Below are 20,986 nucleotides of genomic sequence, written 5' to 3'. Positions count from 1 at the left end.
CAAAGTTCCTGCTCCTTTTTGGGGCGAAGCTGCTCTTCATGCTGTTCATGCTATTAATCGCATTCCCAGTCCTATCATCCAAAATCAAACTCCATATGAGTGTCTCTTTGGGTTACCTCCAGACTATCACCACCTTCGCTCATTCGGCTCTGCTTGTTTCGTTCTTCTTCAACCACATGAGCATAACAAACTTGAGCCTAGGTCAAGACTTTGTTGTTTTCTTGGCTATGGCGAAACTCAAAAGGGGTATCGGTGTTATGATCCTATTTCTCATCGTATTCGTATCTCCCGCAATGTTGTCTTTTGGGAACATCGCCTCTTTGTCGAGCTCTCTCATTTCCGTGCTTCTCTATCTTCCTCTTCTGTCTTAGATCTATTTCCAGATGATACACATATTCCTTCTGTAGCTGCTCCTGACCCTCCTATAGCTGATCCTAATCCTCCTGTAGCTGCTCCTGATTCTCCTATTGACTTCTCTATCCAACCACCAGATATCCTTGATCCCTTTCCTAGTTCCCCTTTTAATGAACAGGTGGAAGATGAACAGGTTGAAGACGAGCTACCCAACCCTGATCTTGGGTCCTCTACTCCTGCTCCGCCTGAAGATCACATTTCACCTCGTCACTCAACTCGGGTAAGGTCCATTCCTGCACATTTACTTGACTATCATTGTTACACTGCCCTTGCTACACTGCAAGAGCCTCACACCTATCGTGAGGCTTCCACTGACCCTTTATGGCAGATTGCAATGAAAGAGGAACTTGATGCATTATCTAAAAACCATACTTGGGACTTGGTCACTCTCCCCCTTGGGAAATCTGTGGTTGGTTGTAAGTGGATCTACAAGATTAAGACTCGCTTTGATGGGTCCATTGAGCGCTACAAAGCTCGTCTTGTTGCAAAATGTTTTACACAGGAGTATGGGATTGATTATGAAGAAACCTTTGCTCCGGTTGCTCGTATCTCATCTGTTCGTGCCCTCTTAGCTGTTGCCAGTAAATGGGATCTTTTCCAGATGGATGTCAAAAATGCATTCCTTAATGGGAATTTAAGTGAAGGAGTTTATATGCAACCTCCTCCTGACCTCTCTATTGAATCAAACAAGGTTTGTCACATTCGACGTGCACTTTATGGCCTTAAACAAGCTCCACGAGCTTGGTTTGCCAAATTCAGCTTTACCATTTCTCGCTTGGGTTACATGGCCAGTCATTATGATTCTGCCTTATTTCTTCGTCGTACTGACAAAGGCACTATTTTACTTCTCCTGTATGTGGATGATATGATCATAACTGGTGATGACCCTAGTGGCATTCAAGAACTTAAGGATTTTCTCAGTCAGCAGTTTGAGATGAAAGATCTTGGACATCTCAGCTACTTCTTGGGTCTTGAAATCACTCATTCTACAGATAGACTTTACATTACACAAGCCAAGTATGCCTTTGAACTCTTGTCTAGAGCTGGACTCATTGATAGCAAGACTGTTGACACTCCAGTTGAGCTTAATGCGCATTTGACTCCCTCAGGGGGGAAACCATTGTCTAATTCCTCTCTTTACAAACGCTTAGTTGGCGGCCTAGTTTATCTCACTGTTACTCGTCCAGACATTTCCTATGCTGTTTACCAGGTGAGCCAATATCTGTCTGCTCCACGATCGACTCACTATGCTACTGTTCTGCGCATTCTTCGGTACCTAAAGGGCACTCTCTTCCATGGTCTTTTCTACTCTGCTCAGTCTCCTCTTGTTCTACGTACATTTTCTGATGCTGATTGGGCAGGAGATCCCACTGATCGCAGGTCCACCACTGGTTATTGCTTTCTTCTTGGTTCTTCTCTGATTTCTTGGCTAAGCAAGAAACAAACTCATGTGGCCTGTTCCAGTACTGAAGCAGGATATCGTGCCCTTGCTAATACCACATCTAAGCTTCTTTGGCTACGACAAAGACTTAGGTGTGTCTACATCCTCTGCTACTCCTCTTTATTGTGACAACAGGAGTGCCATTCATATTGCTCACAATGATGTCTTCCATGAACGGACTAAACACATCGAGATCGATTGTCATTTTATCCATTATTATCTTGTTTATTGTGACAACAAGAGTGCCATTCATATTGCTTACAATGATGTCTTCCATGAATGGACTAAACACATCGAGATCGATTGTCATTTTATCTGTTATCATCTTGTCCATGGTGCTCTCAAGCTAATATCAGTCTCCTCTACAGATCAACTTGCAGATATCTTCACCAAGTCACATCCTACGGGACGCCTTCGTACTTTGGTTGACAACCTCAAGTTGGTCTCACATCCACCTTGAGTTTGAGGGGGGCTGTTAATATGTATAATGTTGTGGGCTTTAGGCCCAACTAGTTTACTTGTAAAGCACTCTTACTTGTATATCACTCTTACTTGTACTACACTCATATTTACTTGTATTGCACTCATATGCCTCCTATATAAAGGCACTCATGTATATTCTTTCAGTGTGAAATACAATACTATTGAACTCAGTATTTCTAACAATAAGCATGTCATTTATGCTTTCATTAGCTTTGTGAATTTTTTTTAATATTTTAAGAGTTATCCTTTTTCCTTATTTTGCTTCCCTTATTGTCTGATTTGTTAATGTTCTTGCAGGTTGCCAAATTGAGTTGCGAAAATGGCAGATGGGCCACAACTTCCATTTGTAATCCAGAAGATAAGAGTGCAACCTTACCTATCCATCAGGCACTCTCCTAACCATCAAGCTTGGACTTCAAGCTTACAAAACATTCCCAGTGCTGGTGGATATGCGATCGACATATTGCACAAAACTGCTAGCTCTGCCTCCTAACTTGCTTCACCTCTGCTACCAGTATTTGTAAGAGCTCCACTGGAAAAGCATAAGTCTGCTTATCCATCTCATATATTTTTGGTATCATTTCGTGTTCTTTTTGGGGTGCTAACTGCTCCAATAGGGAGAGTGAAACTCCTAATCCAGTGCCAAGATGAGATGATCAAGTCAGGTAGACTACCTAAGCCTTATAAAGGAATTGTGAACTGCTTCGCCAGAACAATCAGTAATGAAGGCTTCATATCCCTTTGGAGAGGCTACATCCCTATTGTCATCAGCGACGTTTCCTTTAGAGTAAATTTTCAGCAATCTTTTCTTTTATAACTTATTGTCCATTAACTGTGCTTCTTAAACTTGATTTTGATAATTAGAAATTTGTAGATGTTTTTGTTGTTTATTTCTTCTTTGTCTCATCTTAATCTTGTATATTAAATCCACAGTATTTATATGTACAACAGGTAATAAGCTTTGGCCTTAACAACTATTTTCTGACTTTAACCAATTTCAAGAAAGACAAAGATGGCTACTGGAAATGGTTACTCGGAGGCTTGGGAGGAGGAATTTTTGCTAATTTAGCATCTCATTTTGTTATTTATCCCCTGCATTATGCCCGGACTCGCCTAGCCAATGATATCAAGACAAGCAATAAGATTGAAGAAAGGCAATTCGAAGGTTTGATTGATGTCTACAAAAAAACTATAAGAGCAGATGGCATTGCTGGACTGTACCGTGGATTTGCTATCTCATGTTGTAAAAGCTTATTAAGTAATGGGGTCCACTTTGGCATACACGTTATCCTCATGTTACTCAGGCTCCGGTCGCAGGTCAGTGCAAACATGAGAATTTAGTGTCATTGGGGTTATTTCCTTGATGACATTCATAACCCCTATACCCAGCATGCATTGCTTTTTTACAAACAAGGTCACCCTTGATTTATTTTTTCCAAGTGTTTCTTGACAAATTCCTTTCGCTCTCTCTTTTGCTTTTGGTTACATTTGGCTTTCCCAATATTTTTAATTTTAATTGTCTAAGTGGCATCTTCATTTCATGTGATTCAGAGATTTTTTTTTAAAGGTTTTGCTATTGCTGATAAGTGTGAAATAGCAATCCATTCATTATACAGAATTATGTTGAATTACACTTGCTGTTATTGCGGGAAGACTTCTTGGCTTCATCAGTAATGGCAGTGGGAGTTGCAGTTTGTCAAAAGATGGCAACTTACCCATTGGACACTGCAAGTAGGAGGATGATGATGACCTCTGGAGAAGTTAAGTATCAGAGTTCAATGCATGCATTTGCAGAGATTATCAGGAATGAGGGTGTTAAGTCCCTTTATAAGGGTGGAGGTGCATGCATATTGCATCCTCGAAACATTAATTTTAGCTGCTATTTTTACTGTTTTTGTCACAAGAGTGCAGGATTATTTGTCCACAAAGAAGTCTAATTCTGCTGCTGATGGTGTCTGCAAAGAGGAATGGATCGGCTGGTGGTGGTCAATCTGCATCAACTCTCGCCATTAAATGGACATATGGTAAGAAGGACTAGGGGCAACGGTGGTGGAGGCCCACGCAGAAATTTCTCTTCTGAGGGGAACAACGATTTACAATTAGAGTTTCAGTTGACAGTCTGAGAAAGGTCTTCTGTAATATAATATTATAGGGAGTAAAACAACAGTACTTAGGTTTATGAGTCTGGGCTTAACCTCTTCCCCGTAGTAAACAAATGAGTTTGTATTGTGCTGACTTCTAAAAATTGGATACTCAAATTACCACCACTTGAAATCAATACATCCATTGGAGGCTTTATAGCATTAGATCGTCTAATACATTGTCTTTCATATCGAAATATTTTTCTTAGTCAATAATCTGTTACATCTTTTGAGTACTTGCATCTGAGTTTGTGAATGAGAATTGATGCTCCCCTGAGAAACTTTTAGCATGTGCATTCCCCCTATAGCAATATTATTTGTTATTAACTAAAATGTGTGGGATTTTATTTTTGATGGGTGCTCTTTCACTGATTTGCACATTTAAACTCAGTGCAGAATGAGTCTTGAAAGAAGTATATTGAACTTTAAGACTAGTTTACTAGTTTTAAACTTCACTTGGGTCACTGGGTGCAGGATTTTATTACATTTGGCAACTTGAAGTGGTTCACAACCTCTGTGAGGAATAATTTTGCCTGCAAGTGTTCTAGCACTACCTAAATTTATCAATTTTGAAAGTTTCTTCTTGATTGGTGTTGACAGAAATGTGATATTGAAAATTGCAATGATTTCTTAATGGTGTGAGAATCTGCCATTGCATATGGCTCTGCTTTGGAGAGTTAGGACTGGTTCCACACTTCGACGATTAATTAATACACAGATCATTAGAGAACTTTTATTGCTATAAAGCTTCTTTGGATCAAGCTGAATGGTATTGTGCTTTGGGTCAAAAGAAGCAAAAGAAGACAGAAAGCCTATCAATTCAAGCATTAGATATTGTGCTTTGGATTAAGCTGAATGGTAAACATACAATTGAACTCACGGAACCAAGCCTGAATAGACAGGAAAAGGATTCAGTCATTTTGTTACACCCAATTTGGGATACGAAGAAAAAATCGAAATAAATTGAAAAATTCAAACTTACACAGCCACATTCCAACCCACACGGCCAACATCAAACTCACACAATCACATTCCGACCCACACAACCAACATCACAGCTAAAACTCACACATCCACAAACACCATAACACAACAAAAATTCTGAACCACGCCAAACCCACACATCCCCCAACCCGCGCCCACCCCATAAAACCCATGCCTACCACAACCCACGCCACCACGACCAAGCCACCACCCCATGGGCCATGACCCATTGGCAGTGGTGGTTCCAAGAATTTTTTTGATAGTAATTATTAAGAAACTTAGATTATACAAAATCTAGTAAAAATAGAAGTTTATATATTGACTAACAAAAAAAAAACACACACACACACATACGCAAATATTAAATATCTTACAATTTTCTTCTGCAAAATTTTTTATTTTGAAATTGTTATATAATAATCTCATTATCAATGTTGTAAGTTACATTCCTTCAAAAGTCCAGTTAAATAAAATTTTTCTTAAACTTTTTTCTTTTTAAGGGTAATTACACTAAACTCACCTGTGGTTTGGTCTAAATTCACGTTGCCTACCCGTGGTTTGAAAAGTGTCACTTTACCTTCCTAAGGTTTGCACCATTAGGTTTCTATAACCCATCTCTGTTACAAATGAGGGCAAAAATGTATTTTTGCTCACTTTTGTGTCTCTCTCATCTCCAAACAAAAAATCCTAAAAAAAAAAACGAGAGAAACTAAAAAAAAAAAGACAGTTTAGCTATAAAATTAGTTATAATCTTACATAATATCTTTTTATTGGAGATGAATTTTGACAAATTCACTAATATTAGATTACATCTTCTTCTTCTAAACTCCATACTTGCAAAATTTCTAAAAAATTAAAGATCAATAGTCATGTCATCAATAAATTGTTTAAATTGCAAATTTTTGTAGTTAAAAATTATGCATAAAATATAAGCTTATAGAAAATATAGTAAATAATATTCAATTGACATAAAATTTAACATGTGTACTGAGAAAGTAAAAAACATGAAATTTAACGGTTATATTTTAAAAATATATAGTAATTATTATTTTATTGAGCAAAATTTTAGTTTAAGGTTATAATCAATTTTGTAGCTAAATTTTATTAAAAAGAAAGAAAAAAAAAAATAACAAGACAATCTATGTGTACATCACTAATAACCCAACAAAGGGAGGTTGGACATTGAATCAGCCACGAAAGCTTACAAGTGGAAGCCTATTAATTAGTTGGGAGGGCTATGTTTTGAATTTACCTCTTATCTATTTGCTATATAAAAAGCACCAATGTCCCTACAGTACACATTTGGTTTATTGAGTCCTTTTTTTTTTTTTTTCGAAGTTTTGAACGGTTGCTATTGTGCCAATTTGGTTTGTTCAATGAGCATTGTAGCTACAGTGCTCTGCATTGTACACATTTGGTTTCAACCTCTGCACTGTTGTTGCTTTTGTTTTGTTTTTTTTTTCCCACTACTTTCTTTTCTTTTCTTTTCTCTATTTTTTTTCTGCTTTTTTTTGGGGTAATACCGTCTTGTCCACTCTTTTTTATTATTATTATTATTATTATTATTATTATTATTATTATTATATATAAAGCTGTTAGTTAACACAATAAATTGTCACAATATTTTTGCAATTGTTGATATGTTAATTTCTTATAGGTTAAAATAAAATGTCATACTAGAATCATCCACAACTAAAACTGAAGTTATTATGATAAAAGAAGTGCTACATCCACAATATTTTTCACAACACTTTCACAACATAGATCATTAGTTTTTTTTTTTTTTTTTTCCACAAGCCACAGTAATCCAATTTTGGTTGTGTTGTTTTTGTCTTTTCTTTTAAATATTTATATGTGTATGTACAGATACACTGACTTAACAAATTCTTACAATATTTTCACAATTATTGACAATTTGCACGTTCTGGCCCTTCTTTTTTTTTTTTTCACAATACGCTAGTTTTGCTTGTGCTTTTAAATATTATATGTGCATATACAATTACACTGACGCAACAAATTTTTACAATATTTTCATAATTATTGAGGTGTCAATTTTTTAAAGGTCAAAATAAAATAATAAAATAAGAGTCTGAGACCAATCACAACTAAAAATAAATGTATTATGAAAATGTTATAACATCTTCTTCTTGTCACAATATTTTCACAATCGTAAGATCTCAGTTCTTTATAGATCAAAACAAAATAAAACAAAAAGAAATGCTATGTCCACAACATTTTCACAATAATTTTGTAACAAATTTTATCTAGTAAGGTATTTTTGAAGGATTAAAAAGTAATATCAGTAGTGGGTTCAATTTAAAACCAATAAAAACTTATCATTTATAATTTTTTCTAAAAATGTTATGGATGTAGCATTTTTCTCAAATAAAATAAAATATATCTATTCAGATCCTAAAAATAAAAGTATTGTGAAAATGTTTTAATATTTTGTTGTATTCTTAGACTTCTTTTTTAGTATATATAGTCAAATTGGGTGAGCCAAAATTCACTGTACATTTCACATATGATTTTCTTGTATTTTTTTTTGTTTTTTTTTTTTAATGCATAATTTTAAAACCTGTAATAATTTTTTACCTAAAATTTGTTGTGAAAATGCTGTGAATGTAAAAATTAAATAATAAAATATCAAATTTGGACCTACCATAGCTAGAAATAAAAAATATTACGAAAATGTTGTGACATTTTGTTATATTCCTAAAATTTTTTTTTTATGTGACATTTTGTTGTGTTCCTATACTTCTTTTTTTGTTTAGTCAAATTTAGTAAGCTAAAACTCATTGTTTTATGCACAATTTTCTTCAATTGCCTTTTTATTTTATTTTTAAATGCACGGTTAAAAGTGGTTAGTCTAATTTAAAACCAGTAGCAATTTACCACCTAAGATTTATTATGAAAATATTGTGGACGTAACATTACTCTAAAATAAAATAGTAAAATATCATACTAGGACCCACCATAGCTAAAAATAAAGCTAAAAATATCGTGACTTTTTGTTCTGTTTCTAGACTTTTTTTTTAGTTTATTCAATTTGTTGAACTAAAATTCATTTTTTAATGCATAATATTTTTAGGTTGATATTTTTTACACATTGTTTCAAGTTTTTTTTTTTTTTTAAATAAAAATAAAAACACACACACATACTGTTTTACACACACACACAAATTGACAAAGTAACACTTTTCTCCTTTATGTTTGGGGTAGTTGCATTCCCCCCTAAACTAAAGTTGAATAATTTCATCATTTATATTTTATAAATGAGCATATACCCCTATTATTTCTCTCTTAGTTAAACCCTAACAAAATCTTATAATTACTAAAATATTCCATTGTGAAATGTCTAATATATTTCTACTAAATTTTAATGTCCCGAAAAATTTCTGTGTATTTTGAATTTTATGTGGTAGACTGGTAGTCATGCTCGGAAAGTTAGAATGATGATATATGGTAGTCTGTTTGTTACCTAGAGAACACTAATTTATTAGGTTTAAATCTTTTACATTTATAATTTTATCTAATAGAAACTTTGATGACATATGTCTTTTGTTTTTTTTTTTTTTAAATTTATTTTCCCGCTTACAAGGGTATTCATTAAAAATAAGTAAGCTAAAAATCGTAGTTAAACTCATAAAATAAGATAATAAAGAATTAAATATGAAAAACAAAATTTTCATTATAGATGATCGCAAATATTTAGTTTAATGAAGATCTTCAAAAAAATTGTAGCAAATATTATTATTCATTGCGAAAATTTTAATATTGTAGAAAGACAATGACATTCATTATAATTCTTTGTAGCATTTTTTAGTGAGTAGATATTACATTTAGTAAATAAGTTCTAAGTAATTGTCATAGTACATAGATATTCAAATAGCCATTTTAAATTTAATCACTTGATTTCATACTTCTTCAACAAAAAAAATCTATATTAATTTTTTCACTAAAGGGTCTGCACGTGCCTTGCATGTGCAACTCACACTAGTTACTCATTAAAGTGTGTGTTTATTACCCACACTTTAAGGCATAAGCTTTTACACACTTTAATATTTTTTTCAATTGTGTATAAAAGTGTATGAAGTAAGGTACTATAATATTTTTTTCAATTCTGTATAAAAGTGTATGAATTAAGGTGTGTGGAACAATGTTTATCATTTACTCAATAAAGCCTCGATGTCTTGTGCTATAAACAAAATGGACCAGTTAGGCAGCTCATGACTGACTTATAATCTGTGAGATGATTTTTCCCCATCTATTTTATTGGCTTGAATGGCCTCTACACCTAAGGTATGAGAGAAACCTTAGCTTCTGTTCTGCACTCAAAGGTGTATTCAATTGGAGCCTTGACCTTGATAGCAGATAAGGCACGCAGTAGGGTTCTTTTATAGCCTCTCTACAAATAGCAAATATCAGAAATTCAGATCGATATAGTACTGTCACATTAAAGTTACGGCATCCACTTTGTAGGAGGGCTGGTTGGGACCATACTGCACCTGTTGGGTAGGCATTGGCTTTATAGAATCCCTTTCTTCAAAGTTTATTCTCCGTGCATGTGTTTAATTTGATCAGCCAATTTTGGAGCTCCACACACTAGCGTGGTCACAACCAAGTGGTACAAAACTGAAAATATCCTTGCTGTTATTGACTTATTTATTTATGAAGTAGATTGATTTCAAAATTATATGGACTTGATTGAGTTAAAAAGTTTCTTGAGATCATATAGTTTGTGAATCAGATGAAATTTGATGTCTTGAAATTTCATAGTTGGAATGGACTATAGAATATATGTGATGTATTCAAATATCAATTTTTGGGTTCAGATCGATGAAAGATAAGATGAAGAAAAAAAAATTGAAACTCTTGGTCTATCTTTTTACAAATGTGGACAATGTTACATACAATTATATTATCGACAATGTTTTTTTATTTTTTATTTATTTTTATTTATTTATAAAAAAGTTCATTCAGAGTCTACCATGGAAATCTTAATTAGAATCTTACATTGATAGATAGTACAATATAAATGTAAACATATAATTATAGTTAGTCAAAAACGGAACTATATAGATCATATATTTAGATCACGCCGACACGGCATCATCAACTAGCTAGCTGCAATAATCTCTCTAAGAAGTCAGAAGTCTTCATTTAAACAGTTCATAAGGAATGTTCAAAGTTCAAACACACTATCTTGTACGCAATTTGCATATAATGATCCAAGAACCAATCAATCAAATACTCAGAATTAAAACAAACTAATAAGAGATAAAAAGAAAAGGCAAAGAAAAAGGCTATAAATACATGTCCACTCTTATTTCAAAGCTCAAAGCAATATCTCCTAGCTAGCTTGTAACGTACACTACCTATACTTTCCTTCAATGGCTTCCAAAACCCTTCCATATGCATTTTTCACTCTCCTTTTCCTTCACCAATTCCACTTCTCTTCAGCCCAAACAACAACTGTGGTGAAAGCCGCATACTGGTTTCCCGAGAGTGGATACCTGGCTTCCAGCATCAATTCCACACTCTTCACCCATCTATTTTGTGCCTTTGCCGATCTCAACTCAACCACATATCAAGTCACAGTTTCTTCCTCACACTCAGCTCCTTTCGCAAACTTCACCGCCACTGTACAACAGAAAAACCCTTCAGTTAAAACCCTCTTATCCATTGGTGGAGGAAATGCTAATGCCTCAACTTTTGCATCAATGGCTAGCCAAAACAGTACCCGTAAATCATTCATAGATTCCTCTATAAAGCTAGCCAGGTCTTACAACTTTTATGGCCTTGACCTTGACTGGGAGTACCCATCTTCAGCCACTGAAATGACCAACTTTGGCTATCTCCTCAACGAGTGGAGAGCTGCAGTGGCCAACGAGTCTAAGACCTCTAACAAGACAGCGTTGCTTCTATCTGCAGCTGTGTTTTACACTTCAAGCTACTATGGAGGCTTGAATTATCCTTTTCAAGCTATTTCAAACAGTTCGGATTGGATCAATATTATGGCCTATGATTTTTATGGACCCAGTTGGGCACCAAATTTTACTGCACCTCCTGCTGGGTTGTACAATATTACAACAAGCCAAATTAGCGGAGATACTGGGATCAAAGCTTGGATTCAGGCTGTGCCAGCCAAAAAAGTGGTATATGGAATTCCATTTTATGGCTACGCATGGAGTTTAGTAAATGCTAATAACCATGGAATATTTGCACCTGCTAATGGGACAGCTACCGCTATATCCTCTGACGGGTCCATAACATATAGCCAAATCAAGGGTCTCAAAAATTTCACAGCAGTGTACAATTCCTCCATTGTTACAAACTATTGTTATTCTGGGACGACATGGATTGGTTATGATGATACGAATAGTACGTCTACCAAGGTAACATATGCTAAGGGAAAGGGATTGCTTGGTTACTTTGCATGGCACGTTGGTGCAGACCTAAATTCGATCCTTGCTCAAGCAGGTTAGTATGAGTTTATTTAATAATTTATATTTGCTTCAATTCGTACAATATTTAAAGAATGTCAAGGCTCGATGGCTGATTTTTGTGATGCAAATATGTACGAGAATGTTTGCGTAATTCAATAACTTGTTATTGAATTAATATTTTGAAAATCCAACTATTAAATTACATGTTTTATATATTCTTAACATGCATGTCAATTTTCATATCAATCGGATGTTATTTACCATTTAATCTATAAACTCATTTTTTATGCATTATTTTAAACTACAAAAATTTAAATTTTAACAATTGATTGATGATATGACTATTAATCTTTGATCACCTTGAAATTTTGCAAGCATGAAGGATATATGAAGATAATATAATCTAACGGTGGATTTATCAATATTCGCATTCAATTAAAAAATGTTGAGTGGTGTAACATTGCTTAGAGTTACACCAGGTGTAACTTGAACCTAACTCACATATATGTGTGTGTGTGCGCGCGTGTGTAACTTTGCAAAAGGTTCACCATTTTTAAACCATTAATTCCTATTAGATCTAATGGTAGATAGAAAGTAGTGGTCATGTCATTAACTCCCTCCGGCAAACTTATTAAATGTTTTGTCTCCTTATAGAAAATTCATAAACTTTCCTTTCTTTATTATAATTTTCTCACCACATCTTCCTATAATTGATTTTGACCCTTTTTGCCAACATAAACATATATCTCCCCACTATAAAATCCCGCCACTGAGTCTACAGAAAAAAAAATACAAACCCAGTTGAGAGCTTAGGATTTGGGATTCACCAAACAATTTAATCGTTAAAAAAAAATCCTGCTATGTTGTCCTTAGTTTTTTAAGAATTCAGATTCTACATGGAGCTCACCAAGCAATTCAAAGGTACAAAACCTAGGAGAGAGCTTAGGATTTTGGGAGAGTGCTATTCCAGCATATATGTTTTCAACTAATTTTTGGTGTTTGCCAATTGTTATGGAGATCAGGAGAGGTGGGTGATATACGATTCTTTTGTGCAGAATGAATTATAGGAAAATGAGGATATTGTGGTGTGAAAAATTAGAGTATGGATAATAAACTTCAACGTTCAACCATAATAAGTTTTCTATAAGGGTACAAAACATTTATGGACATAGTTGGAGATAATTAATGCTATTAGATTACTTATTTGTAGAAGGTTGATGACATGGCCATTAGAGTGTTTCTACCGTTAGATTTATTACAAATCAATAACTTATAAAAGTTGTAACTCTTACAAAGTTACACCAGGTGTAGTTTTAGCTCATCCCATATATATATAGAGAGAGGTTGCAATCATAGCTGATAACTCTTTAGCGTTTCAATACATGCAAATCACAAACAAAAAAAAAAAAAAATCGAGGAAATTCTTCTTTTCATTATATGATACATTGTAAATTTCCATCTTAGAGACATAGAAGTGGCAAATATATATAATACTTGCCATTTTTTACAAATATGTACAACATTTATTATTTTTTATATGTCTACCTTTACATTACAAGTACAATATAAACATATAAATGTTGATAAAATAGTAGCAATAGTTATCATAGTTTTGGGCCATGAAGTAAGTTATAAGGCTGAAGGGCAGTTCAAAAAAGATGTTGTCACTGATTTTAAAGTCTGCAATCTGAACTTCCTCTAATAAAAAGCAAACCAAAAAAAAAAAAAAAGTCTCAACTTATAGTTCCACAATACTTTTAAGAAAGGAAAACAGTAAACTTGTCAACAAAATTTATACGTTTCCATTTGTCACAAGCATGAATTATGCATAGACGAGACAATTACTTTCATTTCAATATGAAATTTGGATTGAACATAAAACCCAAACTTATGTAATTGAAATTCAGATTGAGGCTGAACAAAAGCAATGAGAAAAAAGTTGGCATAACCTACAAAGACAAGAATGCCCACACCAAAAATTCACAGCCGGTGACACCATCATATACACACCAACAGGCTACCCCAATTCATAAAGTAAACAAAATCCCCCAATGACCAAAACACTAAAAATTGAAAAGGTTGAGCACTGCACATATCTACATAGCCCACTAGCACATTTTCCCCAAAGAAACAGTAATAAATCAAATAAGCACATCTCAAAATTGCACACTTTCAATGGCCTTCATTTCCATTTAACTTAACATCAATCTTGCAAAATTTTGTGACATAGTCAGTACACCGACAATACTAATATCTTATATCAATGCAAGAAAAAGATAATTAAAGCAAAAACATCATTTTTCTCAAGCAAACCAAACCAACCCAAAAACCCATTTTTAATTTCAAACTCATTATTCAGACAAGATTCATTTCAACAAAGACCTCAAACCCCACAATAATTCACAGTCCTCAACTTATAGTTGTCTGCACATTGACATGTCAACGTGCAAACAACTATAAGTTGAGACTTTTCTTTTGAAGGGATTCTTTCCTTTAGTTGATTATAATCAGATAACTGATTATTATCATTCAAACTTATATTCTCAATTCCAAAACCTCAAACACGTCCGATGGTGTTCTTTCTTTCTTTTCTTTTCTTTTTTTTTTTTTTTTTTGGTTAAAGCATTCCTCGGCAAAAAAAAAAAAAATATATGGGTGTTTTTTAGTCCTTTACATACTGCCAATAGAAAAGGCACTAACGCTTTCTTTTTTTGTGTGTGGAAAATAATGACTAAATTACTTTGTTTGACAAGGAATAATTTTTCTTTCCACCTAAATAAAAATACTTATTTAAGTAAAAATACTTATTTTTGTTTGGATTTCTATTGTTTAAACTTTAAAAAGTAGTATTATGTTTGTGCAATACACTAATTAATCAAAACTCATATCTAAACAATTTTTTTATTTTTTATAAATATGATTGAAATTAAATAATGAAAATTACTTTAAGTGATGTGGAAAAAAGCATATTTTGAAAGGCCAAAGTTTCATAAAAACAATAAAAACATAATACATTATTATATTAGATAATGCAACCCGGCCATTTTAAATTTCTTGAAACTGTGGTTAAGGGAATTTTATTTAGAGAAAACTATATTAGTAATTTTAACTATTAGTCGTATTACGTATGACACTTAGGGCATGTTTAGTAGACTGTAATAGGTGTTGTAATGTAATAGTTATTCTTATGGTTTAGTTATTATTTAGTTTGATTATGTTTTTATTACAAGGAATAATAATTCCTTATGAATAGCTATCTTTCAAAATGAGGAATTACTATTCCTCTTTAAAAGGTTGTATTAGTTATTCCTTTGTAAGTGCAATAATTTCAAAACTTAATATATTTCCAAGTAAACAAATTTTTCATATACATCTAACAATTATAAAAATAAAAAAATCATAAAAAATAAAACATGTCTCTCATAAATTTAAAAATAACAATTTTTAAGGAAATATAATTGTATGAGTAAGAAATTTCCTAAAATAAATGTTAAGTTTTATTCTAATGTTAATTATAACTCACAACCAAACTAATGAATAAGTTTAGTTATTATATTACAACACATTTTATTCTTAGTAATAAAAACTACAATTTCTGTCGTAAATTCAGTATACCAAACGTATAAGACCTTTTTTTTTTGTTAAAAAAATTATATGATTATAATAAATAATAAATTTTTTCTAAATTTGTATAGAATTTTTTGTTAATTGATGTAGTTTTCTAAACTTCTTGAAATGTTGGCAAAACAGTTTCACTACAACCAAATTATGTCAATAAATTTAATGTACTTACGGTGCTATATGGCAAAACTTGTGTGTTGTACAATTTAGTGCCCATTTGGTTCAACTTTTTGGACCAACCCAAAAAAGAGAAATTGAGTGTTTGGTGAAAATTTTTAAATGCAGCGTTTAGCCTATAAAACCATACTTTTCCGGATGACATTTATTATCTATTATTATGGGTACGTAGAGTGGGAAAATTATTATCTATTACCATAAGAGAAATGACATGTCCATAATATTTTTACTATATTTTTACAACAAATTCTAAGTGGCAGGTTGTTACTGGTTATTATTGTTGAGGCAAAAAAGTAATCTTAGTGTTAGGTTCAAATTTGAACCAATAACAACTAACCACCTGTAATTTGTTGTAAAAGTATTGTAAAAATGTTGTGGATGTAACATCTCTCTTACCATGATTTGCTTGATGTAACATTTATTATTTTAAACGCGTTTTTTTTATAGTATTTTATGATCTAATTCGAACGTAATACATGTAACTTAATTTTGAATATTTTAGAGATAATAACTAAACGATTGTTTTTTTACATAATTTCACAACTCTCCAATAGTGCACAAAAGTCTTATAATATCATATGTAATGATTTAATTTTTTTGGTTTAAGTAGATTTTAGCCACAACTCACAACTTATATGTTCTATCACTTCCAGTTAATAATAACTTCTGGAGGGTGCAAATTGAAACAATTTAAAAAGTTTAGGATTTTAATGATTTTTATTTTAAAAAAATTAGGATTTAATTTAAAACCGCATCAAACTATAGAGGAATTATATAGTTTATTGAAGTCTTTAATAAGTGAAAGTTATTTGAAGACAGGAGAAAATAATCATTAGCCACAAAGAAAAGATATTCTAGGATCTAGAGTTTATTCTCAGCAAAAAAAAAAAAAAAGAATATCTAGAGTTTGTTATATATATAGTAAATCTAGATGACAGGATGTTCTTACCTCTAACTTGTAATTCTTACTCTTGTCACAGCTTCAAGTGCATGGGGAGCATAGAATATAGAGGATCCGATGTAAAAGTATAATATGATAGGATGTTATGTGTAACAATAAATTTGTAATAATAATAAGTTCATGAGCCCTCTAGCTCAACTAGTTGGCATGTAGATTCTTAGAAGGAAAAAAAAAAAAAAAAAAAAACTAGTTGACATATTTTGAGGTTTTGAAGACATTTAAGGTTCAAATAATATTCCTCTATTGTAATCTTTTTGAATTATCAAATAAGGGAAAAAAATAATGACCCAAAATTTGTCAAAATGTTTTTTTTTTTCACAATTATTGATATATGTTGTGATTTGTACACAATACTTAAAGTTGTGTTAATGATGGTTCATATGAAAGTGATGTTACTCTAATAAAAATTTGTCAACTTAGCAATATTTCAAAAAAAAAAAAAAAGAAAGAAAATTTTTGTGTATCTAACGTTAGTTTATGTGTAAAAAGGCCAATGAATAATATTTCTGACCTCCAATAAGAAAGATTTTAGCTTAAAGATCAGTTTGGTTCATATGAAGACTAAGCAATAAAACTTGGTTGAGTGCAAGTAAAGCGAAGTGAGGTGAATATGAGAGAGAGAGAGAGAGGGAGATATTTTAGCCATTAAAGATCAGTTTGGTTCATATGAAGACCAAGCAACAAAACTTGGCTGAGTGCAAAGTAAAGTGGGTGGGGGGGGGGGGGGGGGGGAAGAGAGAGAGAGAGAGAGTTTTTTTTTTCATTTCACAAAGGGGTAATTTTGACAGTTCCAAAACTTATAAGGGCTTATTGGGCTTTTTTTTTTTTTTTTTTGTTGGAGCTAACTGGGCTTTGGGTAGCCTAAAGAAAATTGGATTTTTAGGTGAGATTTATAACTGGTATTTTGGACTCCAAACGATTTTGGAACAATTATGATCATGATTTTGACAGCCTTGGAGGGAGGGGCTTCGCCCATCACTTTTCTCATAAACAAAAATTTAAAAAGGAAAAGAGGAGATAGAGATAAGATCATACCAATTACAAAAGATAGACCTTATATAGACAAAGTTATGAGCTAAAAAGTTAATTCTCTATAGATAAATAAAAAATCCCAACAAGAGGGAGTTTAAAGGCAACTTTCCATTTACTAAGGTTTGATTATATAGACTAAGGGGACTTAGAAGAATTATGATTAGTTGCAACAAGAAGCTGTATGTTGCATATATGAATTTTATATATGTTATAAGATATGATACGTTTATTTTCTAAGTTTTACATATTTACATAGTGAGAGACCCAATTTTAAGCATTTAATATGCACAACATAATTATATTTATCCTCCCCATTGTCAAGAGCTTTGTAATTCAACTGATACTTCCTACTATTTCGAACTAACACATCGTGCTGTTACAAATAAAAGAAACACTATATACAATATAACAAGAGTAAACTAAATTAATTTTAAGGCGTAAATAATAAAATAAAAATAATCAAAGGTATTATTACAACCTCATGTTAATAATAAAATATATTGCGTGAGAGATTGATTTACAAAGATTAAAACCTCAAGTTGTTAGGAAAAATTGACCCTTAATGATAGTTTGACACAATTACAATTTCTTTTTGGGAGAAAAGATTTAGGTTTTTCATTGAGTTAAATTTCTATTGGTCCAACATTTTGCGGTCTTCATAGAGATAGGAGAATCCCAAAATATTTTCTTATCTAATATATATAAAGGAGATGGGAAAGAATGCACAACCCATTTAGTAGTTAGTATATAATTCTCTATTTTTTTCTTCATAATTTAATAGTTTGGGAGAGAGAGAATCTAAACTATGGATGTTTCCGTTATAAACATCAGGAGATGCCAATTTCTTAAGTTATAAGGTTGGTGAATTTTTTTTATTATCTCTTTTATTCATTGTCGAAAAATGTAATTTGATAATCATGATAATTATTAATTGAAATTTATTATTATTGTTTTTTATATAGATCGAACTATTTGTTTTACTATTTTTTTTAAATGATGTGACAAGATTCTAATGGATTTTTTTTTTTTTTAACTATAGAAAGTTTAAATATAGAATAGAATTTAAAATGAGTTAAAATATATATTATAAAAGAATAATGTGTGAAATGCATGTGAGATCACAAAAACTTATGTGACAAATATTATAAGATTAATAAAAAGTTAAACGTCTTTGTTTATATATATATATATATACACACACACACACACACATATATAGCATGTTTGATGTATGAGAAAATTTAACATAATATTTTTTTTTTCTCTTCTCTTTGGTTTAAATATGAAATCTATTCATTATGATAGTTATTAATAAATATTTATTATGATTCTATTTGTATATGGAACTATATATTTTAGCATTAGACATTTATTATGATCATATTTGTACATAAAATTATATATTCTACTATTTAAAAAATAATAATATGTCAAGATTCTGATAAAAGGTTTTATAGAATAGAATTTAAATTCAATTAAAAATATGTACATCAAAATAATGATGTGCAAAATTGTGACATAATATTGTAAGATCAACTGAAAGTAAAATGTTTTCAATTTTGTATATATTATAAATTATAGCTGCTTAGGATTTTGTCCTGGAAACATTGTTATTGTGTTTCTCTTACAGTCTATTCCAGTAGTTAATTGGTCTGGACTTTAAAATGCTTCTGTAAGGACCTAAAAATTCACAAACTCGTTAAAACTCCTCCTCCTAGTTTCCTGATCAAAGGTCCTTATACAATATATTTGGTAGAGAGGGTCCAACAACAAAAGTCCCCCTCCATCTCTTTCAGCCCCTATTTATATAATTCGCTCCTATCATCTCAACCTTACACCTTGCCATCTATCAAGTTTTTCCTCCCGACACCGTCCGTTCTGTCGGTAACAGAACAAAACTCCAACTCTGCGTTATACACTGTTCAAGTCATATCTTCATTAATGCAACGGACAAAGCTGGTATCTTCTCATTAATGCGGCCAGAAAGGTTGGTGCCAATCATTCAATGCAATCTCCTAGGTTACACTGCCACCTTCAGATATGTGCAATACGTCCCTTACGTCACCAGTGTCCATGCCATCTCATCTTCGGGAATCGTCAGGTGAATTTCCCTATTCTTTTATATCATCTTACTTGCTACGTGTCAGTCTTCCCTTCCTCGGGTCCTCGGGCTTCTGGGTCCTCGGCACCTCACAACAGCCCCTTTAACACTTGAGCTATTAATCATAAATTAATAACCAAGTTTTAACTTCGCATACACGCTTCTTACCTGTCCCCTTGTTTTCACACGTACAGGCGTCTTTTCACTGCCCCATGACCCGCGTCAGGCGCCTCGTATTCTACGATGGAGTATTTATGGAGTCTAGCGTTTCCTTTCCCGCGCACGTTCTACGGCTGGATGGATAATGCATAGCTCAGATTTCGCTCCCAGCTATGAGCGGGAAAGTTACCGCCTTTATTTTTACCTCATTACTTCCACTTTCTCACCCCTATAAAAGCGAACCTTCAAGCTGGAGGAAGTTCATTTTGGCATTTTGAAGTATTAAAAGAAGAGTGAGCTCCTGAGGACCAATTTTAAGCGATCTTCAGAGGTGTGTTCATTTTCCTTCTGCTTCTTTCTACTTGCTTTCTTTTCTCCTTTTGTCACGGGGATGGGTAGGTACGCTAAGTTAGTTAACACAGACGAGGCAAAGGCTGCCTTTAAAAACCGATATAGGATCCCTGATGACGTAAACATCATGTATTGTGAGGAAGAAGAGATTCCACTCGTATCTCGCCCACCTGAATCCGTTTTGATTCCCATGATTGCATTTATCGAGGGGGGCATGGAGATTCCTATGGGTAGAGTAACCAGAGATTTTTTAATAAATTATAGGCTTACCCCCTCACAGTGTTCCCCAAATGTCCTTAGAATTTTAGGATGCGTAGACGCACTTAACCGAAAGATGGGGACCAATTTGACATGGCAAGATGTAAATTGGGTGTACAACTACCAAAAAGGGGATAGGACTAAATATTACATGAAATGTAGATTCCCTTCCGTTAGGCTGATCTCTTGCTTACCCGACTCGAGTAAAGGGATGGACGAAGATTACCTTGTCGTCTCGGGCAACTGGCATGACGGCTTACACTGCCCTACCCGAGAAGGGACGCCAGGTAGTGTTCAAGAGGACTGACCTAGTATTTAGGAGTGACCAAATTTTTATGTGTACTGCTTTGTTTAACTTATTCATTCTAACAATTTCATTCCTTATTGCAGACGATTTCCATACCGCTCCAAACT

General features: G+C 32.9%; 2 protein-coding genes across 2 annotated transcripts; both read left to right on the top strand.

The window, feature by feature from the left end:
* Positions 1–2,657: 2,657 nt before the first annotated feature.
* Positions 2,658–4,275, top strand: LOC142635337 (ADP,ATP carrier protein 1, mitochondrial-like). Its single transcript, XM_075809520.1, has 4 exons — positions 2,658–2,781; positions 2,854–3,125; positions 3,290–3,622; positions 3,955–4,275. The coding sequence occupies exons 1-4, from the start codon at positions 2,658–2,660 to the stop codon at positions 4,273–4,275; spliced, it is 1,050 nt and encodes a 349-aa protein (XP_075665635.1).
* A 6,470-nt stretch (positions 4,276–10,745) lies between these two features.
* Positions 10,746–16,991, top strand: LOC142622308 (class V chitinase-like). The gene is made up of 2 exons (XM_075795760.1): positions 10,746–11,946; positions 16,691–16,991. The coding sequence occupies exons 1-2, from the start codon at positions 10,857–10,859 to the stop codon at positions 16,711–16,713; spliced, it is 1,113 nt and encodes a 370-aa protein (XP_075651875.1). The 5' UTR covers positions 10,746–10,856; the 3' UTR covers positions 16,714–16,991.
* Positions 16,992–20,986: the final 3,995 nt, after the last annotated feature.

This window comes from Castanea sativa, chromosome 1 (genome assembly GCF_040712315.1).
Source record: "Castanea sativa cultivar Marrone di Chiusa Pesio chromosome 1, ASM4071231v1".
Lineage (NCBI taxonomy): Eukaryota > Viridiplantae > Streptophyta > Magnoliopsida > Fagales > Fagaceae > Castanea > Castanea sativa.
The sequence above is the reverse complement of the archived record's forward strand: the minus strand, read 5'-3'. Positions and strand labels throughout refer to the sequence as shown.